At 50.1% G+C, this 24,172-nt stretch overlaps 1 protein-coding gene and 1 long non-coding RNA gene across 7 annotated transcripts; one reads left to right on the top strand and one right to left on the bottom strand.

Annotated features, from left to right (window-relative positions):
• Positions 1–1,967: 1,967 nt before the first annotated feature.
• NUFIP2 (nuclear FMR1 interacting protein 2) lies at positions 1,968–20,691 on the top strand. Of its 6 annotated transcripts, none has more exons than XM_075113330.1 (5): positions 4,550–4,894; positions 7,966–9,675; positions 17,547–17,579; positions 18,175–18,229; positions 18,829–20,691. In XM_075113330.1, exons 1-4 carry the CDS (start codon positions 4,705–4,707, stop codon positions 18,225–18,227), a joined length of 1,986 nt encoding a protein of 661 aa, XP_074969431.1. In that variant the 5' UTR covers positions 4,550–4,704; the 3' UTR covers positions 18,228–18,229; positions 18,829–20,691. The 6 variants fall into 6 exon arrangements, with proteins under 6 accessions (XP_074969434.1, XP_074969431.1, XP_074969430.1 ...); XM_075113329.1 differs by having other exon boundaries at positions 18,524–20,691; XM_075113333.1 differs by lacking the exon at positions 4,550–4,894 and adding an exon at positions 1,968–2,130 and having other exon boundaries at positions 18,175–20,691.
• LOC142066180 (uncharacterized) lies at positions 2,391–4,929 on the bottom strand. Its single transcript, XR_012663624.1, has 2 exons — positions 4,795–4,929; positions 2,391–3,633 (listed from the first exon to the last, which is right to left on the bottom strand). It is a non-coding gene; the product is annotated as an uncharacterized LOC142066180 (long non-coding RNA).
• Positions 20,692–24,172: the final 3,481 nt, after the last annotated feature.

The following is a 24,172-nucleotide window of genomic DNA, read 5'->3' as shown; positions in this document are numbered from 1 at the left end:
AGCCTGCCTCCTGAGCTGCTGCTTATACGTGTCCAAGAAGCTGCCTCCCGTTTACATGACTGCACTCTAGTAAACAATTTTTCATGCAGATATGGGCAGCAGATGTTACTCATGCCTGTGTGAACACTTCAATGTGTTTACAACAGGGGATGTTCCTCAGATCTAGTCCCATTTAACAATGGATGCACCCACCAGAAGGAAGTCCCGCTGGTTACAGCCATTCTGTTACAGCTCGCTCAAAACACTTTGAAGGGTGGTCACGCCATCCCTCTCCGGGCACTCGAGGGGATTGACTCACAAATATGAGCAAAATAAAATTAGGTGGCTTAAGTGTCTGCAACACCAGCTGTGTCCCCACTGCCCAATTCCCAGAAGGGGTCATCCCTGCAGCAGGGTTGGCCGTGTTAGAAGAGGACAACCGAGTTGCTGCAGTGACAGCCCATTCTTAAGGACATTAATACTTGTCTGGCTCCTCCATGAAACAGTTCAGGAAGCTTAGCCAGAATAAAAATGTGCACTTTCTCATCGGAAGGATTGTCTTTTAGTTTAATTTCTCAAACGGGCTGAGAGAAGCGCCAGTGGTGCTGCGAGGGCAGGGCAGGGGCGGGCGGAGGGAGAGAGCTGACCTTCCCTTTTGGGAGCTGCTAGCCCTTACGTCAGTTTTGCTGCTTCACAAAACTATGCCCTATGGTTATTTTTGGGGCTGGGCTGTCTGAATTTTCTGCAGAGTGAATGAAGGATTAACGTAGTGTGCTTCTGGCATTTGGAAGTTAGGTTTTTAGAAAAAAAAAAGAGTCTTAATTTAGCATGTGCTATTAGGTGGAAGTGCTTAAATTGTTAGGGATGGGAAAGAGGAGCGTGCACGGTATCGGTTCCTATCATCCAGTTAGGGGTTAAATCCCTTTTTTTGGCTGCTTTTTAGGACCTCTAACCCAAAGTCTACTACCAAGCTGTCGCTAGAGAGAGAAGTCTTTAAAGAGACCAGCTCTGTACCTATAAATAATGTACACAGCAGAGTACAAAGATGGAGCGGAGGAGGGGCTCCGCCTTACCTGAACGCAGTCGTGAAGGCCGGTGTGGTGAGCTCCGTGAGGACAGCACCGCCAGCCCTCTCATCCATCCTGACTAAACTGCTTCTGAGATCCGAGTCCTCCTCCAACAACTGAATATCATCCAGTAAATCGTGACTGCGTTGTACTGAAATACATTAGATTTCAGGGGCCAAACGTGGCGAGGTTCTGAACAGGATGGTTGTAAACCTGCCTGGAACTGAACACCTGCTTAAGTGCTTTGCTAGGTTGGATGTGTTAGAATATAGAGAATTTTGCAAGTCTCAGCCTTTGCTATAAATGAAAATGCTGTGGCAAAAGTAATGTCGATAAATGCCACACACACTTTGTATAAGAGCCCTTCCCCATATCTAGAAATATGGTAATTTTGACGTTTCCCAATTTTGAGTCTTAAAATGCGGGACAGACACAAGAAATATTACAAAGCCAGCATTTTCTTTTCATGGATTGATTTTATAGTTTCAGTTTTAACTTACCTGAAACCACTTAATGGAAATTAAATGTAGTGTCTTAAAGAGGATTGGCTTTGAAAGGAAATGATTTCTGCTTAGAAAATCACTAGAATAGCCTCTTGGTTTAACTACGTTTTCGTAGGAATTCAAAACTCATCTCATGTCAAACTCTCCAGGAAAACTTTCTCATGATTCCTGTAGCAGTTGATTCATTCTTTGCTGCCTTCATTTTGCAGCTTTAAATGTCAGGTTCTCTGAAAAGCCAGAAATTCACAAAACACTGAAATTACAGAGTTAGAAATTATCCCGGCTGTGCCTAACTTTGTTGGTGGGTGTGGGAATACTTTGCACCGGGCGTGGAATTCCAAGGAAAATTGCACCTTTCCTTTGCTTAAGACCCTGCTGGCTTGCCAAACTCAAAGAGCAGTAAGAAGGAAAACCGCGGCAGATGAGGGGACACAGAAATCTCCGGTTTCCCTTTTCCACAGAGGATGCATCCCGAAGAGCTGCCGAATTATTAGCATGCGGCGTAACCGGCGCAACGTTGCACCAACGATGGGATTAACACGAAGCGGAGCTTCCGACGGGCGCGTGCCCCAGCGTGGCAGGTAGGAGACACCGTGCCGCGGTGCAGCGCTGCCTGCGGGAGCTCGCGGTACCTTCCGAAGGCATCCCCGCGCTGAGCGGGGCGGCGAGCCGCCGTGCAGGCATGTGTGCGGTGAGCCGCCGCATGGCGCGGGATGCCTGGGCTTCGCTCCCTGCGTGTCTGCTGAAGGCGACGGGCCCCGGGCTCTATTAATTTAGATTTTTTTTTTCTTTAAACCTGCTTTTGCAGGCTTTAGATAACATAACACTGACAGCGTAACGCTTCTAAGCGGCAAAATAGTTGCTTTATTTTTCACGAAGAGACAACCCGCCACACTCTGTATTCAGATTTCTGGTATACGTGTGCGCAGAGCTGCTTTGTCCATCGTTGTTTACTTTCTTCAGAGTCTTTTGAAGTTTATGTCTTCAAGCCAACCCTTTATATTAAAAATAAATTCTTCCAAGCCACCAATAAAATGTCAACTGTGATTAAAGCCTGACTCCTCGTTTCAAGACTTGTCTCCTAAGCAATGTGAGGTCACTCTATGAGTCAGCGTTTGAAAGGACCGTTATTCCTGAGAGCATGGGTAAAGCCCAAAGTTCACGCTTGCTTGCTTAAATGGTTTCACTGCATTTTAAATTGCTTTGCATTGTGCTGAAAGAAACGGAAACTGCGGGGCCACTTTGGCACAGAACTCACGATATTTCAGGCGCCTCAAATCTTGGAAAAAGTCCTCTATGTTAACGCAGAAGTTGGTATTTCTGCTAGGAAAAGTTTTACCTCCTATGTATTAAAGAGGAGGGTGGAGTGGGAAGCTGTGCTTGAGGCATAAACTTTCAACTATGGTCTGTTGAAATAAAACTTGGGAACTGTAAAATCTCTGGGCAAGGGCTCTGTCTTTTGTACAGTGCCCAGCAGAACACAGCCAAGGCCTGATAGGGCTGTCTGGACACGGGAACTTTATTAATTTTGTTTACTTCATTAAAATACTTTAAAAATAGCAGGGCATTAAAGCTGCGAGTGGAAGCCCTGAGAAGTGAGGAAATAGCTCTTTATTGTTTTCGTGCACATCAACTGTAAGTCTTTAACTACCTGATCACATTTTCTTGTCACCCTCCCTCCCTGTTTGCCGTGGCGCACACTGTGAGCATTTGGAGGCAATTAATCACACCGGAATAGCAAATAACTCGGAGCAGGACTCTGCCTCCAGCTCCAGCCAACCTCGGCTCTCCCCATCCCTCTCTCTGCCCTTCCCCTACCCTCCCGATGAACTCCTGCCTCTGTCCCTCGCTGCTTTGCGCTCAGATCGACCCCCTTGTCTCAGTGCTGCCGGGGTGTCCGTGGAGAATCCTTGGGTCTGGTGGTGTCTGCCTCTGTGTTGAGGAGGGAACCGAGCCACAGGCCCAAGAGGCAAGCGGTGGGGAGGGTCTCGCTGGCCCTTTGCTCCGGTGGCGAGTATGCTCGGGGCAGAGGCAGGAGCTGCCGATCGCCCCACTGAACATGTTCTGGTGGGGATTATCAGAGGCTTGAAATGATATGAAACAAGGTATTAATTTTGACAAGTTTCAGGTTGGCTCTCCCTTCCGCTCTCAGGCTTTCCAACAACCTGTCAAGCATCAGTCAGATCTCCAGTGCTGCTCTCTGGGCGGGCAGGAGCGTTTGCTGGACGCTGTTTTCCCCTCACCAGGGCTGATACGGAACGCGCGGCCCGCTCGGCCGGGGGAGCCCCGGGGAGCCCCCAGGGAGCCCCGGGCTCGGTGCCGGGCTGCGCTGCCGGCGGGCGGGCTCCGGGTGGAGCCCGGGAGCAGGCCGGGGCGCCCGCGGGAGCCTCTGCAGCTCAGCCCGGCGCCTTTCCGAGGGTGCTGCTGCTTCTCCGTGCCTGCCGCTGGACACCCGGCAGCTCACGGTGCTCCCTCCACGGGCCCTGACCAAATCCCCCCCGCTCTGAGGCTATTGCAACAACCCCTCCCTGCCGCAGCCGCCCGCCTTAGCAGCGGGGCGCGGTTTATCAGCTCCTTGCCGGTAAAACGAGCCCCCCACCCCAGCCCCGGGTGACCCTGCGGCGAAACCCTCCCGGGCCGGGAGCCGCTCCGCGCCGAGGGGCGAAACACCCCGATCCGGTGGGGGGGCGGCCCGCCGGGCCCCGGGGCCTGACTCAGCGCCCAGGGGAAGGAGATGGCTCCGCCATAACCCTCTTTTTCCGGTTTACGGCCCCGTTGGAACGGGGAAGGGAGGGCGAAGCCCCCCCCGCCCCACGGCGGCCTCGTCTACCAGCAGCGCGGCCTCACCTACCGCTGCCCCCGGGGCGGGGCGGGGGGCGATGCGGGGCCGGTCCCCCCCCCCACACCGCACCGCCTCCCGGCTCGGGCGGCCGCCGTTTCCCTTTCCGCCGGGCCGGTGCGGTGCGGAGTGGGGCGGGCCGGGGCGGGGCGGGCCGGGGGGCGGGCGCGGCGGCGCGGCTCGCTGATTGCAGGGCGGGCGCTGCCAGTCCGCCGCCGCCGCCTCCCCCGCGCCAGCCGCGTCCCAGCGCCGGAGCCGCACGGCCCAGCAGCGAGCGCCCAGCCCGGCCCGGCCCCGCTCCGCTCAGCCGCCCCCCATGGAGGAGCAGCCCCACCACCACCACCACCACCATTACTACTACTACGGTCACCACCACCACCACCACCACCACCCGCAGAGCTCCTACCTGCCGCCGCCCGACGGCCGAGCCCAGCCCAAGCCGCCGCTCCGACACGAACACAAGCACGGCGGTCCGCAGCACCAGGAGGCGGCCAAACGGAGAGCAGGTCCGGGGCGGGCGGCGGGACGGGGCCTGTGACCTTCGCGGGGTGGCGGCGGTGGGGCCTTCCTCCTCCTCCTCCGCCTCCTCCTCCTCCTCCCCCGGCCCGGCTGGAAGCTTCTCCGCCGCGCTGGGGCCGCTTCCTGTCCGCCATGTTGGGGCTGCGGGAGCCGCGGGGCCCGCCGGCACCGCCGGGCACGTGGGGCCGGGCCGCGCCGCCCTGAGGGGCGCTGCCCCCGCGCGGGCCCCGCCGGGGGGCGAGGGGCTGCTTAAAAATTGATGAACATTATAAAATAATAATAATTTTTGTAAAAAATCAATGAGTCAGATAAGGCGGGGGGGAGCGGGGAGGCGGCCCGGCCTGGCGGGGCCCGGCCCGGGGGCTCTCGGCCGTCTCCTCCGCCCGTAGCCGGGGGCCGCGGGGCTGCCCTCCCCGGGCCGGCCGCGGGAGGGGGGGGGCCAGGCCGGGCCGTACCGGCGGCCGCGCCGCAGAGGCGGTGGCCGGGCAGCCCCGGGTACGGCGCGGCGGCCCCCGGCCCTCGCCTCGCTCGCGGGGGGCCGCCGGGCTGCGGCGGCCCCGAAAAATCCCCGCTTGTGGGGGGCTCGGAGCAAGTGCGCGATTACAGGAGCAGCCAGAATGCCGCGTACGTTGATTTTTTTTTTTTTAATTTTTTTTTTTCTTTGAAATTTTCCTTTACATAATCGGGCGGGAGGTGGGGAGGGCCCCGGCGTGCGGCAGGGGCGGCGGCGGCCCGGGGCACCCCCGCCCGCACCCCCCCGGCCCGGGGCGCCCCCCATGCAGCCCCCGGCCCGGGGCAGGGGAAGTACCCGATCAGGCTTACGCTAAAATAAGTTCCCGAGCAAAAATAAGTCGAGGAGTCATTTCACCCTTTGCAGCGTGCCCGGGGTTTTAATAATGCGCTTGCCCTGAAACCCCTCCCTCCCCAGCTACGGAAGGGTCCGTGAGGTTGCCAAATACTCTTCACCTGTTCATTTTTTACATCCGTCTTTTTTTTTTTTGTTTGTTTCCTCCCCTGAATTCTGGTTGCTGCACCTCTGCGACCAGGCCAGAGCCAGCTGTGCCAAATGTTGATTTGGAGAAAACTCGGGCAGCTGAGTTGTGAATACTCGAAAATTGGAACTAGAAACTGCTGACACACTGACTTGCTGAAGTGGATTTTGTTCTTCATTTTATTCTTTCACTCATCTGCAATGGTCTTATGACCACTCGTATTGTTTTGTTTCATTAACAAGTGGTGTCAGAAGTCTTGAGTCATGCAAGGTCAGCTATAACACGGTGCTCTTGAGAAGGCTTCCTCTGCTCATTTTTCAGAGATACTTAACTTCTAGTCCTTGCCTCGGCCGAGAATCCCATCCTATCCTTTTTCTCTGGGATGAAGTATTTATGGTTAGTATTCTTAACAGCGTATCTGAAAGTTATAGTGGAAGTTGCGGTGGTTGCAGATACTTGTGCGTAGCAAAATGCTTTTTGATCCCTCTCAGCAAACTCGGTTGTGGAATTCCTGTAAAGATTCCTACAAGGATTCTTGTGTTCCCGACTTGCACATAACTCGAGCAGTTACATCTGCCAGACATCTGAGGCTCCAGGATGTGAGGATAACAATGATTTTTTTATAGTGTGGCAGTTAATTTCAACAACATCGGCAACAACAAAAATGTTTCTTTTTGGAGCTGGAGTTTTGCCCGCTCCTGTTCTTGGGGGTCTCCGTGCGCTGGGCTGACGTCGCGCGGCTGCGGATGGAGCCGTAGGTGGGTCAGTTGTTGCGGGAGATGTAAGGTTTTCCACCCGCGGGAAGGAGGACGGGTGAGTCAGAGGAGGAGTGAGGGTAGTGCTCGTCCAGGAGGAGGGAGTCCCTCTGCTCCGTCCACAGCTGGAGTGTATTTGCTGAGCTGGGTACAGCGTGCTCTTCCCGCCTCTCAGTGGGGCTTCTCCTGGGGCGGTGTAGCCGGGGTCCTCGCAAGCGACAGGCCTCTGGCCAGAGATTATTTAAAAAAAAAAAAAAAAGTTGAAGATGAGGTGGTTGAGTGCGGCCTGTCCTGGGCCTCCAGCTGCACTTGAATTGCAGTTAAGTTGCTCTCTCGAGATTGACTTCAGACCCGTAAAGCCTGGAAATGAACGTGAGAAGCAAAAAGGAAAGCTGAGTGAACAGCATAACCTCCGGGGTTGATGAGTTGGAGCCCTCAGCAAGAACGGCGCTGCTCGGGTCTCAGGCTAGTGCTGGGTCTCCCAGGGACTCTGAAATGCTGAAATTTCTTGGTGGGCAGGAGGCCAGGTGCCAGCAGTGGTGGAAGGGTGCTCGTTTCTCCCCAGCTTTATCCTTTCCAAAGCTAAAGAGCACGTGCAGGGAGCTGTGGGTTGCTATTTGGAAATGAAGCAAGGAGGTGTAACTTCCAACTGCACTTGCATGTGTCCCTTTGGAAAATGGCGTGCTTTTTTTCCTCTTTTTTCCCCATTTTCTGGTTGTTCCTTCCCTCCCCCCCCCCCCCCATCTGGAGATGGTGTTTGGGAGCAGGGTGGGAAGGAGGGCTGCTGGGGTTGCAGGTCTGGCAGCTGATGGAGATGATAGGATAGATAGATAGATGATGATAGATGATAGGCCAAGGTACTGGCCCTTGCTCACAGTATGGATTCTGAACTTTCACAGATCCTGTAGCGAAGGCAGCGGATCCCTCTGTCTTGAAGCATCCTGGGAATTAACCTTTTTTCCCTCTGCATCCCCTGGAAGTTGTTGCTGATGAAATAGCTCTCAGCTTGCTAGTGATCTTTAGTACAATATATTTTCCTTAGTACCTGTGTATACTTTCGCTTTGCTTTGTTGTCTATACATCACCCTCTCATACGTGAGAGTCAGTAGCTGCTGGTACTTTTGGCTTAACCCCTCTTGCCGTGGCTTCCAGCATGTGCTTTTTTATGCCGGAGACGAGATGTTTTCCTATTTTAAAATGTCTGCTTGAGGAAACTGGATATGTTTGGGACTGATTACAGCTTTCTGCAATCAGAAGTTTAACATTTCACATTCTAATTCTTGCCTTTTGTTGTTTTTGGCTTTCTTCTAGGCTACGGAGAGCTAAATGGTAACGCAGGAGAAAGAGAAGTGTCATTAAAGGGCCTGTGCTCTGATGAACCCACCGCCCCAGGATCCAGGGTACCCAATGGCAGCCAGCAGCTCGTAGACACTAACGTGACCCCAAAGCAGACTGTGAAGGCCAGTGCTTTGGGGAAGGCTGGAATCAAACCCAAGAACTTCATTCAGAAAAATAGCATGGACAAAAAGAATGAGAAGTCCTACGAAAATAAACTTAGAGAAAGCCAGTCCTCAGACAAGCCAGAGGGAGTGTCTATTCCAAATGGTGTGGTAACCAATAATTCTAGCTATATCACGAATGGCTACGTAGGCAAAGGGGCCGACAATGATGGTAGTGGCTCCGAGAGTGGATATACTACACCTAAAAAACGGAAAGGCAGGCGCAACAGTGCCAAGGGTTGTGAGAACTTGAATCTAGTACAGGACAAAATAATGCAACAGGAGGTCAGCGCACCAACCTTAAAACAGGAACTTGAGAGTTTCAAGCCTGATTATAGCGAACAAAAGGGGAACCGAATTGAAAATACTAAGCCTGTTTGGAAATACGAGGCTGGGGCTGGTGGAGCAGGCCGGGGAAAGCCTGGGCTTGGGGATGTACAGCGAAAAAACTCTGATGCCAAACCTGGGATTAGCAGCAAGAAGTTTGATGACCGGCCCAAAGGGAAGCACGCATCGTCAGCTACATCTAAAGAGGACTCATGGACCTTATTTAAGCCACCCCCAGTTTTTCCAGTGGACAATAGCAGTGCTAAAATTGTTCCCAAAATAAGTTATGCAAGTAAAGTCAAAGAAAACCTCAACAAAGCAGCTCAGACCCCATCCACGTCGTCATCATCATCTTCGTCATCTGCCGGGGAAACTCAGGCCCAAACATCAAGTCGACTGTCCCAAGTCCCCATGTCTGCTATGAAATCTGTGACTTCTGCTAGCTTCTCGAATGGGCCAATCCTAGCAGGGACTGATGGAAGCGTGTATTCTCCAGGGACCCAGCCACTGCTCTCAACTGCTGCTAGTACTGTACCATCAGCCTCCTCCGAGTCAGTACCCCAGGACATGAGTACAACTTCAACAGCTCTCGAACAAAAGAAATCTAGCCTTTTTATCTACCCTTCAAATATGCAAACTGTGCTTATGGGTACAGCGCAAGTTGACTTCCCATCGCAGACGAATCAGCAGAACCTGGGAGATATCTTCCAGAATCAGTGGGGCTTGTCTTTCATAAACGAGCCCAGCGCTGGACCCGAAACTGTTGTGGGGAAATCTGCAGATAATCAGTTAATGGAAGTGACATTTCAAGGGGAATATCCTGCCACTTTGGTTTCACAGTGTGCTGAAATCATTCCCTCAGGAACTGAACAACCTGTGTTTCCTAAGGCTTATGAGCTGGATAAACGGACTAGCCCTCAAATTCTTAGTGCTATTCTTAAGCCTGGGACTGCTGTTGAGGGTGGTGTCTTAGCTTTGGAGTTGCATCACACAGGTGACCTACAAAAGGCAGACACCGGTAGCCAAGGTGCTTTAGTGTTTCTTTCAAAAGACTATGAAATAGAGAATCCTCTGGCCTCTCCTACGAACAATTTGCTAGCCTCCGCCAAAGAACAGGGGTACCAGAGAGGCCTAGAAAGGAAAGATAGCTGGGGTTCTTTTGACCTGAGGGCTGCTATTCTATATCACACTAAAGGTAATGGCTTAACTTGCTGCCTAAGGGCATTCTCTTTTTTTTTTTTTTTCTTAATTATTTTAAGTGCAATATTCTAACATGATCTATTCCTTACAGCAATTTTGACCGTTTTGAAATGGAGCTTTTTGCTTTCCTATCTCTAATGGCAGTAGCGGTTTGGGAAGGTTATTCAAACGGTTATTTAATTAACGTCAAGAGGTAGTTGTTTCCCCATTCCTCTAGACAAGCGTAAGTGATGTTCATAGGGATAATAGCTAGTGTGTGTTACATTTTCATTCCTTTGGAGCTAGCAGGTCCTCCTAAGCTTCTTGGCATCGGAAGGAGTTAGATGGGGAGCTTCACCTGCTCCATTCCAGCTTTACCAGGTGATATTCGGGCACCGAAAGCTGTGCTCACACCTCTGCCACCAAAGTGTTGCAGCTTCTCCCCTGGGCATGTCAGGCCATGAAATCATAGCTTTGAAGGAAGAAAAGAAATACTTCTAGGGTTTTCATGGTGTGCTTATTTTAATTTGTGTTTTAACGAACCCTGCACACACACTTCTCCCCTGCCCTTCTTGAGTGCTGAGGTGACAGCAAGATGCATCTCTGCTTATCAGCTCTTCTGTAAGTGCCAGACTGGGTTCTCGCATTGTCCTTGTAGGCCAAATCTTATGTTGTTGCTTTCATGGAGTCCTTTGTAGCCCAGCTCCTTTTTTTCCTGGGCTTTTTTTTGAGACTGAAATGACTCAAAACATAACACGGATGCTATAAACAGGGAACGAAGAGAGGGAAGCCTGTGGAACGGCTTGCTTGCTGCTTCAGCCTCGGCCCCAGAAGCGCTGAGGTCCTGTGGCAGCTCTTGGCTTTTAGTCCTGGCTCAGCGTTGGCGGGAGCCGGGCTGTGCGTTCCCTTTTGCCGCGGTGTTGCTTACCTACAACACAGGGGCAGTTCCTTATTTTTTATTCAACCCTCCTTTCCCTCTCCCTGCATCCACCTACCAGAAGGGAAAAAGGAGGTTGTCCATTTTGGGTTTACTGTTCCACATACCTGTGTGGATAATGTCTCGCTCCCCCCTGCAGAGGGGCTGGTATTTGGGTGGCGTTGGCAAATTTGCTGTGTTTTGATCCGCTGCGAAGTTCTTAAATTACCTGTTCGCAAACTCTTTGTGTAGCATACGGAAACTTAGATGGCTTTCTTTAGTAAGCCCAGTCATTTTAAAATAAGAACGCCAAATATTTTTTCCAGGTCATAACACTCTCACAATGTTAACATTTTAAGCTCTAGTATTCTTGAGAGCAGCGTTCATAAATCGATTTTATCTGGGTCTTCGTTCTCTCCCCACTGCTCAACCTATTCCAGTACTAAAGCAAGCTTTCTGTTCCCATTTCTTGTGTCTGCCTGCAGCCTAAATCCCACTTTCTCATCAGAAAATGGGGGTACCAGGAAGTGTAGCGTGGTGTAGAAGGGGCAGCCCGCCTCTTAAGAGTCGCAGATTTTCCTAACCCTTAAGTTTTGTTTTGGTCAGCCTCAACTTTCTTGTAGAAAAGCCACGGCAAGACTCTTCAGCTCTCCCTTTCTCACGAGCTGTGTGAAAGACAGACCCCAGTAAAACAATAGTAACAACAGGAAAATAAAGAACACTCCCTTCCCATGTCCTCTTAAGGAGGTGTTAACTTCAAAGCCTGGTTGCCTTTAGTTCTTCTAAACACAGGAGTTAATTACATTCAGTGGCAAGAATGGGCACCTAAAGCAGTCTTTAAAATACCATTTTCTGCTCTTTCCATGCTTCTAGGTGTGAATGCTCTTGCTTTGAGCATCCCCAGCAAGCACCCTTGGGGTGCCCTGGGGAAACGGGTGCCAGCCCCACCACTCCTCTCTGCTGATTTACTTCTCAGGCTGTGTTTGTGCCAACTTCAAGGTGTTACTTAGGGGTGAAAGATGATGGACGTTTCTCATCAATGTTGTCATTAATGCAGCAATATGGGTGCTCCAAACAGCTTGAGCTTGTCTGTCTTCTAGTCTCCAGGTGTTATTGATGGTTTACAAAGCAGGAGATCAGTCCAGGTTTTAGTGGGTGTTCCTTGATGATGCTGGGCGTTGCATTTCTGTGTGTGTTCAGGTCCGTTGGGGTGAGTTGGGTTAAGGGGGAGGAATGGTGCCTTCCTCTGCCCCAAGCAGGTACAAAACGCTGTCGCCTTTCACTGCGGTGGTCCTGCAGCCAGAGCCCTGTGGGTGAGCTCCTGTGGCACGGCGCACTGCAAAATGTCGAGGAAACGGAGCTGCCAGGGCGTGTTTGCAGGTCGGCGGTGCAGCGGTTAATTCCCACACTGTTCGCTCCGTTTATCTTGGGCTGTTTTCCTGAGGTCCTACTCCTGGCCAACGAGTTCCTCTGCAATAGGAAAGGAATAGTTTCACTTGCTTATTTTTTCACAAGCTGCCTTCCCCTCCTCCCCGCTCGGGACAGTGTGTGGGTTTGCCGGGGCCAGTGTTAGGGTGTCCTGGACAGCTGGATCCTCAGATTGTTTGGTTTTGATTTCGAGAGGAGGGTGAACTTCTCCCTCTTCAGATTGATCTGTTTGCTTTTGAGCAAAAGACAGTTTGATCTTCAAATCTGCCCTGCCCCTGGGGTTATGGACGGCCGCAAAGAGGGACGATTGTGGGGCAAGGACAGGGGTGAGCGTGGAGCACTGGTGGGGTCCCTACCCTGAGCTCTTCCATGCGCAGTAGTTCAGTGCAAGGTACCCGTGGCGCAAGGATGAAGCTTTGGGTGTTGCAGCAAGGAACAGGCTCTAGCCCGTTGCAGTCCTTCGACCCGTCTGTCGCAAGCTTGCACCCTTGTTTGTGTGTGTAGCTGTGATCGGGTTATGTGGATCCTCATCTTGGACTGTAAATAGGTTATGGGAAAGCCTCCAGCTTACTCGGTAGCTTTGTTCCAGCAAACCAGGCTTTCCTGGTCACGGTTTGCCTGGTGGTTGCAAGGGGCACTATAGACTGTAACTGCTTCACAGCTTCCCTGGGAAAGGACGGATGGAGGAGGTAACGCACAGGGTGGGCTGGCTCTGGTGCAGCAACCCCGCTCAAACCACCGCAGCAGCGTGTGTGCTGGCAAGGCTGTGCTGGGGTGTGAGGCTGGCCGCCTGCGGAGGGAGCGAGGTCCCGGCGGAGGAGGCTGTGCTCATTTGTGTGTGCCCAGATTCCTTTTCCCCCAGAAGTCAGGGCAGCGGGAACGTGCTGGCAGGGCTGACGATACACCCCCCTGCTCTTCCCTTGGATGCTTTTCCTGCTGGTTTCCCCTGTGTCCCCGCTCTATGCCTGGCTTTTTTTCTTCCCCCTTTTTAAAGGGCAGAAAGGCTCCTTCGATCATCTGATCTGCTTGACTGTAAAACACGATCCTTCAACGTGGCTGCCTTCATTGACAGCTCGTGCCGCTCAGTGCTTGCGATGGTGCCTCGAAACACTCGCGGGTGACGTACCCCATTTAGCAAGGTAGGCCTGATTTAGTCGAGCGCTGCTGGGCCTACTGTTCTTGTGGCTGGAGATGGGGATGGTAGCTTAGTATGGGGGCAGGAAGGAGTGATGCTCTCGCTTAGGGACACTCTCCCTATCTGGGTGAGAACTGAACCTCTGCCTCGGTGTGGCATTGCCAAAATCCTCACCTTTTTCGAGGTAAAACTGGTCCGCACAGATTTCTTTGGTCCTTCAAAAGAGGAAGCTGGGTGTATCTCAGCTTTACTTCTGTTGAAATCAGTATCTTGCTGCTTTAATACTCCTTCCAAAGACAGCTGGGCGAAGCGTTTCGTATCGGAACGGTTGTCGACGCTTTGCGGAATCCCGTCACATTTGGGCAGTTGCATTCTGCCGGGCCAGGCTGGCTGTCACTAACACCGGGCTCATATGGCAAGCTTTGTGTTGGGACAAGCAAACTGCTGAGCTTCCCTAGCTAAAAAGCAAATAACCAAGGTCTCCAGTTCAGCTGCACAGTAGCAAAGACCACAGAGGTGGGGGAGAGGAAGCTGCAGTGTTTCCCTCTTCTGCCTTGCCCCTAAGTTTCTGCCTGTGCTGCTGCTTTGCCCCTTCTCCGCGTCGCAGTTGCGCCAGCATCTCTGCTCGCGTGAAGGCGCAGAAAAGCAGCATGGAAAATGGAGCAAGGCACCGTGGGCCAGCCTGGAGTGGCATTCGCCGGAACGGTGAACTGGGTCAGAAGAAATGGCAGAGCTGTGAATTCAGCAATTTTCATCCTTTACATCAGGAGAGGAAAAAAATAAAAAGCCTTGGTTTCCCATCCCCCTTGGTGGGAGGGGGTGAGATCTCAGTCTGGTGCTTATGGTCTTGTGGGCCTGAGCTGTGGGGCAAAAGCTGATTTAATTCAAGTCTCTGCTTTTTCCAGTTGTCAGGATGAGTCTCCAGAGCATTGAACTTCCAGTCTTCGCTTTGTTTCCAGGGCAATCCCTTAACTCAATCGTTGTGTCCTGCAGATAGAAACAGAAAAATCAGATGAGGATGGTCCCTCTCTGCTATTTCTCTTTTTTTTTAAGCGCTTCATTTTAGGGGACAATTGTCAGTTTATAGGTTAGATTTTTTTTAGGAACAAAGGACTAGTACTGTGGCATCATGCAGATGCTTCTTTTTGCAGGGGCAGCCTCTCTAGCAAGGGAAATGTGTATAGAAGTGCCTGTCTTAACTAGTTATCACAGAAAGACTTCTTTCCCCTCCAAGGTTATGTGCCAGTCCTGCTATAAAGTTTATTGACCTATGAGGAATCTCACCGCAATACACCAGAGCGTGCCTTAGTCTGTTCCTGAGATCAAAGCCTTTCTCCACTGACCCTTTGTTTCAGTGATAGTCCCCAGAAAAAATGGTTCCTCTCCCTGGAGCTCGTTAGGTGGATGTGGCTGGGGCTGTCGGCAATCTCTCAGCAACCTGTGAGCCGGAGGGCCGTGGAGAGGCCGGCTAATTGTAAAAGATTCTGGAAAACGTGAGGTTGGAAGGGGCTCAGGAGGTGACCTAGTTCTGCCCCTGGCTCGGAGCAGGGCTGGCTTTGATGCTGGGTTGTGCAAGGGTTTGCCGATGGCATTTGCTCCGGCTGGGTTGGAGTCCACTGAGAAGGAAGAGTGCAATTTCCCTGGCCGCGTGTCCTCTTTTGGGAATGGTGGCCCCTGAACCATTACGGTTGGAAAAGACCTCTAGGATCATCAAGTCCAACTGTCACCACCTTCTGCTTTGGCAAGCTGCAGTGCGAGGTTCTGGGTCCGTATCTGGGAGGTAGATGTGGTGAGGATAGCCCTTTTCCCGTGCAGGGGCGAGCGATTGTAAGAATCCATGCTGGAACTCGCCCTGGAAGCTTTATCCAGGGAAAGTGGGCTCAAGAAAAGAGCTCCTTGAGCCCAAGGGAGCAGGGCTGAGAGCAGGCTTGGTGCCTCTTACATGAGCCACTCGTGGGGGCTGCCGCCTCTTCCACCCTGCGTCTCTATGCGTGCTGCCCTGGTCAGCCGGAGCCAGGCGTGCCGCGGTGGCTCTGCTGAGCTGTCCGTCGGTCACTGACGTCTGTCCAACCGCTGCTGGAGCGGTCATGGCACTTGTCACAGCACCTTGTGACGGTTGTAGGTGACCACAGCCTGCAACCAATCCAGAACCGGGAGGAAAACTTGCTCTAATGTATGGCCAAGTAAAGCAGAATAAATCATAAAATTCCATCTTAAGACTGAAGGAAAATCTTTTCTTTTATTCCTAGTTTTGTGTTGCAGTTAGCCCAAGACTTATTTTCTTCCTCTGCAAAGTTGTTTCAGTTGGTCAGTGTGCTTAACCTGTGCTATCTCATGTCCACATGCTGCTGGCCAGGTAGAGGGGAGGACCTCGCTCTTGCTCCTCTGGCAGATGATGTTCAGTAACAGTCGATGTCGCATCCAGTTTGCCAACTGTCTCTGGTTTTGTAGCTTTGTCAGGCCGTGCGTCCAGGTGTTTGGGATTTACAGGACACTCTACACCGCCCTCTTCCCTGCCTCTTTTTCTGAAGAAGGAGAAGGAAGATTGAAGTCTGAAAAGTTTGAGGAGTTTGAGTGTTGGTTTGTTAGGGTTTGGTTTTTTTAAAAAAAACCAGATTTTTGACAACTTGAAAGTGTCTTGGTGTGGTTTTGATAGTATCTCGCTGTCAGGCACGTCGTAGTACAAGCAGTTCATGTTCTTGTGGTGCCCAGTGAAGTTGGGACCAAATGGAAGTACAGAAGCAAGCATGGTCTCTCGCACGGAGATGCGGTAGCGGGCAGTGCTCCAGCCTCTGCCTTGTATTTGATGCTCGAACGTTGTTCTAACGTGGAGGAACCAACAACCTGAGAGTAGTTTCCTGTCCCCAGCCTTTGGGAAAAGCTGTTAAAATAGGCGATGTTTTTTAGCCGTCAGGAGATGATGTATCTAACTTCACTGAATGGAAAACTAGCTCTGCAGGAGGTAATTTTAGTAGCTGGTTCATTTTTCTTCTGGGGAATCTGCATGGGGCGGATGAGGGAGGTAGTCCCTTGCTAGGTTGCTTATACCCCTGGGGATGTTCAGGGCTGGTTACGATTCCCAAAGCCCTTAGGGTTCCCCTTTAATGAACGTGCAAAGCATTGCTGTTACTGTCATGACGCAAAAATAACAGACCTCGTAAAGTTTTGTCAGGACCTTCCTTACAAAAGACTTAATTGTGCAGAGAGGGCTGGCAATATTTATTTGCATGCAATTTCCTGCCCCGGGGAGCTTGAGATTGTAGCGGACAAAGGACAGATGAGGGGTTGGAGAAGGGACGTGAACATGCAGGCGATTGATCGAGGTGATACTTGGCACACATCGTGCTGAGGCCATGAGTTCTGTAGGGCTTTTTCTTCTTCCTTTCCCATGCCGGTTAGTTTACTTACTGCCTGGTTTTGTGCTTTACTGCCCATACCGTGCAGCTTAATCCCTTGCCATTCTCTGCTACCAAGGTCCTGTCACCCTCCTTTCTGGCAGAAGGGAGACTTGAAAGATGGTTCCTGCAGGTTGTGTTCCCACTAAATGCTCCTTTGCAGTCATTTTGTCTTAAACTTGGGTGCAGGGTACACTTACTGTCTTTACAAATATTCTAGCTCACAAAATTCCAACTTGGTAGTGGCTTAATGTAGTTATTTTGAATAGGTCTCTAAAGATGTGACTTCATTTGCAGGCTATTTTAAGGGGAAGAGCCTTCTGTTTATTCATGTGAATGAAAAGAGCATTTAACTTTAACTGTTATTTCTTAGGTAAACAAAAGCATGTGCTCTTCTAGTGAGGATTGGGGAGGGTTGGTTTGTCTTTAGGGTTGTAGAGGTAAGGTGGGGGAAGGCAGCCGGCTATCTGGAGCATTGCACCTTGTTCTCGGATGTTGGCAGCAGTTTTGCAGTGATATTAGAGGAATCTCTGCATGGTGTGCTTCAGCAGATGCATGCTGTGAACCACGAGGAGCTTGCTTTGTCCAGCGGTTCTGATTTCACACAGATTAAGTGTCGTCAACTCGTAAAAATGATTTCTGCAGGCTACTTGTTGAGGCTGTGATGTGGGAAGCAGCGTTGGAGGCACGAGCAGTGAAGCCCAAGGTTAGATTGTGATTTGTAGGAGCGGAGAATGGCGATGATGTTTCTGATGCTGGGTTTGGCCGTCTGACCCTTAAGACCATGGTACAGCCATTTCTCTGCCTTTTATTGCTGGATCGTTCACGTCAATTCGTGCAGTCCTGGGGGCCTGGTTGGGGCTGGGCTGGATGGGGTTGGCTTTGTGCGAAAGCCTCAGCGCAACCGCGGTGGTGTCTTGCCACGCTCGGAAAATTAAAGCATGTTTGGAGTTGTCTCTGATGGCGGCATAAATCTGCATAATAACAGTGGTCTTCTCGTTTTGCCTCCACAGAAATGGAATCGGTTTGGAATTTGCAGAAGCAAGGTAAGGATGTTGGAAGGAATAAATAAACCGAATTGCTCTGTCTGTTGGGGTGGGTGTTGAGAGCGGGTTGTCTCGGTGTCCGGAGTTCTTCAGCACTTGCTGTTCGTAGTCTGAGTTTATCTGTGGTTTGGATCGCTTAAAAGTCAGGGCAGTAAGCTGTGCCATAATGGGGTGTTCGGAGGGAAGCAGAGTCTCTAAAAGAGAAATCCAGCATCAAATTAGATTTAACAAGTCTACCCTGTGTGTGTACAATAATTGCTTTCTATTTCTGGCGTTGGGTGTCGCACCCAAGAATAAGTTCTAAATTCTGGTGCGTCCCGGCGCTTCACCGGTGACGATGTCCTAGCTTGTGAGACGAGCAGTAAGTGGAGACTCGCGTGCTCCTTGCGGCGCGGCTGCCCGGGGCGTGACGCGGGGAGCGGGCGCTGCGCTGTTAGGGTCACGCGGGGCTCCCGACGCGGCGCCGCTCGGGCCCTACGGAAGGGTTGCTAACGGGCCGCTACCGAGCAGGTCTCTTGGGAAATGGCTTCAGCCACGGGTCCTGAAAGGAGCTTGTTGAAAACTTGGGATTCTGCTTTTTTTTTTTTTTTTATAGATCCCAAAAGGATAATCACTTACGACGAAGCCATGGATCGCCCGGATCAATGAAGGTAGCAAGACGAGACTGCCTGTTATAACCTTTCTGCAGCATTTGTGCTGTTCGTGGGGGACAAAAGGCTTTTATGCTCCTTCTAAATCTTCAGTGCAGCAGAGGAACCATAACTAGAATCACAGGATAATATATACAAATATATATATAGTTATTTAAAAATGGCAACTGAAAGTAATTAGACTTCTTAAGGAATCTGAAAATTTATTTCAACGAGACTACACACGTGATTATTTAATCTCCGGTACTGAATAGATTTTTTTCCTCTTTTTTTTTGTTTTGTTTTTGTTTAAAGAGTGAATGCAAGTGATTAACGAATACAGACTCGATTTACAAGCCCGGTTCTAAAGTTTCTGCTGTCGTCTACACGGGCAGCAGCAGCCCACTGGAGAGGCATTTCCACTTGACAAGGTTTCTGTTTCTCGTTCTGTGACTGTAGTGACACACTAATCACAGGGAAATCGGGGTGATTCACCATCCTTCATCCCCCCTTTCCCTTCCACCTCCCCTATTTGGGTTTTTATTTTTTCAGTTTTGTTTTCCATTGAATGCTGGAGAAACGCCTTGAAGTTTGCAGAGTTTCTTTTTTTTTTTTTCCAGAGAATTAAAATCCGCATGTTTTGCCAGGAGTAAAGCAGCCAATCCTATGCTGGGGATATTGTCTTAAAGCGTCATTCTTCTGGGGGAAAGATGGTAACACTGCAGTTCTAGGATGCATGGTGAAGTCTCACAGTTGGCCTGGCTCCGGTTACATGTTGGACTATTGCAACTGAAGAGTTCTTTCATTTTAAAAGACAACATGCAAAAATAAGCAATCTGTTTAGGCATTTAATATGGAAAAAAAAAAAAACAAAACACCAACAAAAAACCACTGTTCCCATAGTTTAATGCCATTGTATTACTGGGAGCAAAAAAAAAAATATCTGCTTTCGACTGTAGGTGCTTCATATTTGCTCTGTATGTCTCCTAACACTAAACGTGCCGGATTTTTTTCCCATTTTCATTGGAAAACGGAAGAGGAATTGAGTTCTGCTAACTTTCACCCTTCTTGAATTATTTTTTTTTTCTCTCTTAAAAAAAAAATCAGAAAAAAAAAAAGAAAAGGAAAAAAGGAAAAAAAAAAAATAATCCTTTTCAATTTGTCCATAGAAGGCCAATGGCTGGGCTTCCCGCACCTGCCCGTTGGAAATGCTCTTTTATATTTTAATGCAGTCTGTGTATTTCCGGGCTCTGCTTCTAATTATCTCTTAATAAAAATATATTTTATTACAAAAATGGAGGACTTAGGAATGAAAATAATAATTTAAAAATATTAAAAAAAAAAAATTAAAATCTCCCAAGGACAGGGAAGCTCCCTGGCAGCGGTAGAGAAGGCTGAGCAGACTGCAGGCTCCAGCTGTGTAACCCGCTCTGTCCCATTGCAGCTTGTGCAGCGCGTCCAAATCATCTCGGGGTTGGGTAGTTTTTCTGGCTTGTTTTTTGTTTGGTTTTTTTTTTTTTAAAAAAGGTGCAAAGTTTTACAGGGTCCAGTGCAAGAGCAAGCAGCCAATGCAGCAGCAATGGGTTTCCTGACCCACCCAAGCTCCACCACGCACCCAGTGCTCACCAGGGGGGGATGTGGCTGGAGGCTGGCTAATGCGTGGCCGGGCATCGGGCTCGGCAGCGGTTGGTGTCCCCCAAAATCAGCCTGGACCCTCTGGGGCGTTACAGGAAGCAGATAAGCCCAGAACTTTTGCCTACCCCTTGTGCTTAGATTTATCCACTTTTTTTTTCTTTTTTCTTTAACCTAGGAGTATGTAGCATGTGCTTTTTAATTGTCTTTATTCTTTTAATAAGGTTGTTCCTGAATGAGACGTTTAGGTTCGTGGTGGGACAATGAAGCTTAATTCTGTACCTTTTGTAAGATTGCTAGCTTTCTGCCACGCTTAGTCTTAAAAGTTTGACTATGGATTGCCTACTCCATTTTATGTATAAAATACTATATAGTATAATACCGTAGTGTAATACTATATAGTGCTCGTGTATTGTATCAGTCCAGGTTCGGAAACGTGTGGTTGGCCAGTCGCAAATAGTTCTGTTTCACCTATAAACTGTACCGCCTTCACAGGTGTGTGTAACTTTCAGATGTATGACATGTTTACAGATGTGCCCGACGTCTAGTCCTCCAACGTTCCTATTTTTAATTCTGTTGAGTCTCCCAACTGCTTGCCAAAAGTCGGAATCGCGTCCGGCTCCGCTGCGGAAGAGCTGGGGCGTTCCTGAGCTTTAAAGTGTTGAACAAACTGGATGGTGGGGCTGGGAAGATTGAGGTGGAAGAAATGGTCTATTTTATTTTCTTCTTTATTATTTTCGAAAAGTTGAAGGCTAATAGCAAAGTTTCCAGTTTGTTTTACTGGCTTTAAGGCTCTGCTGTGTATTTATTTGCCTTGTGTAGTCACTTGTCGCCTTAAGGGCTGGGTTCCATTTTAAAAAAAAAAAAAAAAAAAAAAGACAAAAAAACAAAAAAGAGTAAAAAAAAAAAAAAAAAAACCCCGATGAAACCAACCCCTGTTTTGCTTCCCAGGGGTCTGCGCTGTCCTGGTACCCCCGGCCCCAGCTCCGCTGTCGGGGCTGGCGCGATGCAGAAGCTGAACAGCAATAGCCCGTGCTGAATCTGACCCTGCGTGTTTAGAAAGATCCGAGTCTTGCTAAATATTTGAGGACGCTCATCTTGGCCTAGTCCGGTCTGTCTTCTAAATAGCGAAAGAAACGCTGAAACAAACACGGTTCAAGTGATGGGTTGGGTTGGTTCCCCCCCGCCCCCGATGTTCACCCCTGCTGCTTTTCCTCGCTGTGCGTGGCCCCTCGCCGGTGGTACCCATCCAGAAACACCCTCTGCAGCTTCTCTGCTGTATTTCTGACCATCCTCTCTTCAAGTGTCTGTCTGTCTGTCTCCGTGAGCTCCAGGGCGCGTGCTCAGCGCTGGGCAGTTAGGAAATCCTCTCTCTGAGCTCCTGGAGCTCCAGCTTGCCGGCGCAGGCGGGGTTTCTGGGATAGACTATTGCCTAGAGCCAGGCAGGACCGCGGAAGGAGCTTCCTTGTGCCGTCACGTAACTCGCCCTGTCGCTGTCTGCAGTCCTCCCGAAGTCCTCACACAATTCTTTACTGAGCACTTATTAAAAATATCTTAAGATTTAATCTGTTTTTCTGATTATTTTTGTGTAAACTTATAAAAAAACCTGAAATTGAGCTGTGACTGATTTAGCACATTTAAATAATGCTGAGGTGTTACTGATAAGTCTTATGTTTTGGTTTCCTTTGTTTTTGTTTGACTCAGAGTATTAGTACTGTAGCATAAACCAAATACAGCCCGGGAAGGGGTGCGGCAGCCTTCTCTCCCGGGTGCGCACCCGAGGGTGTCTGTGCGTGCGCGGGGGGCGACGAGCTGACGGTGCGTGTGCGAGCATCTCGCGTACGGAGAGCGAGCGTGTATTTATTTGTGCCATTGTTCTCATTACACTGAGTAAAGTTTTAAAACAGAAACCCTTACGTACGTGTAGTATCGGAAAGTGGCACTAAGGGTGAAATCATGACCTATTTTTTTATTAGCTATGAAGATACTAATTCAGGTTAAGGCTTTTCTCTCCCCTTTCTGTTCCCGGTGCGGGTCTGACGAGTCCCTTTCCTCCGGCTCCCTTGCCAGGCTTTCTATTTATTGGAATAACAATTCCTGCAGGGGCAGGGGCTGTCTCCTCTCTCCTCCGGTCCTTCCGCACCGCTCCTCCTCTGCCGGCGGGTCTTGTGCCGCGCAGGCTGGAGCGCGTACCGCCGGCCGGATCCAGCACGGCACCCGCGCTCTTGGGCGGATCAGGGAGTGTTTCCTCCACTCCGCGAGACAATTTAGAAGCCGTTCCGTGCTCCCGTTCCCAGCGACGGTGGTTTGGGGACCTTCGGCCTCTCTGCTCCCTCCCACCCCGCCTGTCCGGCGGATTGGCAACGCGATGGCTTTCAAGGTTTGGTTGGAGTTTGGTTTTGGTTTAAACCCACCTCAGTCGTCTGTGAAACCCTGTTTTCATCGGTAGAAACCTCTCGTCTCTTTGACGACATGGGTAGCTCCAGGGCATGGTTTCTGTCGCCGACCCACTTCAAACCATCGCCCTTTCTGAACTGTAAATCCCGCTGTTCGCCTTTCGTAGCTGCTGTGAACTTCTCTGAAATGCAGGAAAAAAACACAACCCAAGTCTCATTAGGTCGTGAGTGTGCCAGCTATTGGGCAGCTGAGGCTGGCAGCGAGCGGCGGGGCGAACCGCCTAGCTAAACCGAAAGGAAAATCGCTTCCTGCGAGGAAAAAAAGGTTAAAAAAAGAGAGATGGAAGTTGTTCTCTCAGCCACGTGTACAATTAGCGCCTTCCACCTGCAAGAGAGCGTTACCGCAGGGCGATAGCGTCCTTTCCAGCAGTGGCCGGTGGGTGACACGCGGGAGCGATGGCGTTCACAGGCGTGTGTCGGAACTGCTGATAGTTTTCCTGTGCGTTCAGTTTTTTGCTCTTGATTCAGCATTTTCAGTGACTTGCTATGGTGTCCGAAGCTTTCAGGAGTCTCGTCCCTAGAAGACTTTTCTGTACGTACGTCCGTAGTGATGTGTTTTCCTTACAGAGGCTGTTTACAAGGGAGATGGTCGAGGTCAGGAGGGGAGAGAACAAGGCTACGCATAACTTAAAGCTGCTACACATTTTCACACCGGTGCGTCAGGCAGGAGGAGGGCTGGGGCTGGAAGAACTCCAGTGTGGTGGAGGAGCTGAAGAAGCCAGAGTAAATCTAGCTTTGGCCACCGCAAGGGCATTTTTTCCAGGCGAAAAAACCCTAGCGCAAGCAGTTGAGAAGCAGGAACCTGGGCTGGTGCGAAGGAGCAGAAGATCTCGGTCTGCGCTGCCGGACGCGCTGCCTTCCAGAGATTACAGAGCTTTAGACATTTGCACAATACGCGTTACACCACAGGGTAAGGCTGGCTTCCTTGCATCCCGCTCGAGATCCTCAAAAGCGGCATCGCTCAGCAGCGCGACGCCGAAGCAGCGGCCGTCTGGGGGGGTGCGAGGGAGCTCCGCGGCGGCCTCGCGTTCGGGGCGCGAGACCCTCGGGGACAGGCTGCCGGGGGCGTCGGGCTGCTCCCTGTCCTGGGGCGGGAGCAGGGGACGTACCTGTGCTCTCAGCAGGGGATGCTGAGCTGTATTTATCTTGACTGTTAATCAGAAAGCTTCGTATAACGTGTCCAGAGCTCTAAAGCCATTTTGTAAGATAGCAGTATCCCTTTTCTACAGCCTTATTAATGAGTAGGGTATCTTAAAAGAAGAAAAAAAAAAAATAATAGTTCATTTCTCTCTGTGGTATGAAACTTGTGTACTGCGAACATATGAACGTTTAGCAAAAACACAACTTGCAGATTTCTTAAAAAAAAAAAAAAAAAAAACAGCAAAAACACAACAAAAAAAACCCAACAACTGTCTGCTTTCCATACGGTCTTTCCTCAGGTGCTAAATAAGGGTTCCAAAAATGGATACTGCTTTAGGAGTTTCTGCTTTATTCTTAAAATACATATTTTTTTGCTTAGGTGTTGTAAAGATATTTTAACAAGAATGTTTTTTTAATGTAAATAAGATTGTGTCTTTAATTTTTGTTTTATCTCCTTTTTGTCTATATTGAATAGTCTAATTTTCATTTTATCCTTTTGAGAAGGACCCTCTTATGACCTTCCCTGAAGACATTTCATTAAGTGTTGCTGCATTTAAGAATGAATCTACAACTGTTCATTGTCTTGGATTAATGCTGCTGCTGCTATAAGTAACCCTGAAAATCAAGAATGTGTGATGCACTTTTATTTTTCCCATGACCATATAGATCCCCTGCGGATATGGAAGCCCCGGTAACACAGCCACCAGCTGCGGGTAGCGTAGGGACGGGGAGCCGG

The sequence above is a fragment of the Phalacrocorax aristotelis genome, chromosome 18, assembly GCF_949628215.1.
Source record: "Phalacrocorax aristotelis chromosome 18, bGulAri2.1, whole genome shotgun sequence".
Lineage (NCBI taxonomy): Eukaryota > Metazoa > Chordata > Aves > Suliformes > Phalacrocoracidae > Phalacrocorax > Phalacrocorax aristotelis.
The sequence above is the reverse complement of the archived record's forward strand: the minus strand, read 5'-3'. Positions and strand labels throughout refer to the sequence as shown.

Excerpts from the sequence above, each read along its gene's own strand:
- NUFIP2 (XM_075113330.1), top strand. The coding sequence starts at position 4,705 with ATGGAGGAGCAGCCCCACCACCACCACCACCACCATTACTACTACTAC. Across the intron at positions 4,895-7,965 it reads GGCGGCCAAACGGAGAGCAG|GCTACGGAGAGCTAAATGGT; the intron begins GTCCGGGGCGGG and ends GCTTTCTTCTAG. Across the intron at positions 17,580-18,174 it reads TTGGAATTTGCAGAAGCAAG|ATCCCAAAAGGATAATCACT; the intron begins GTAAGGATGTTG and ends TTTTTTTTATAG.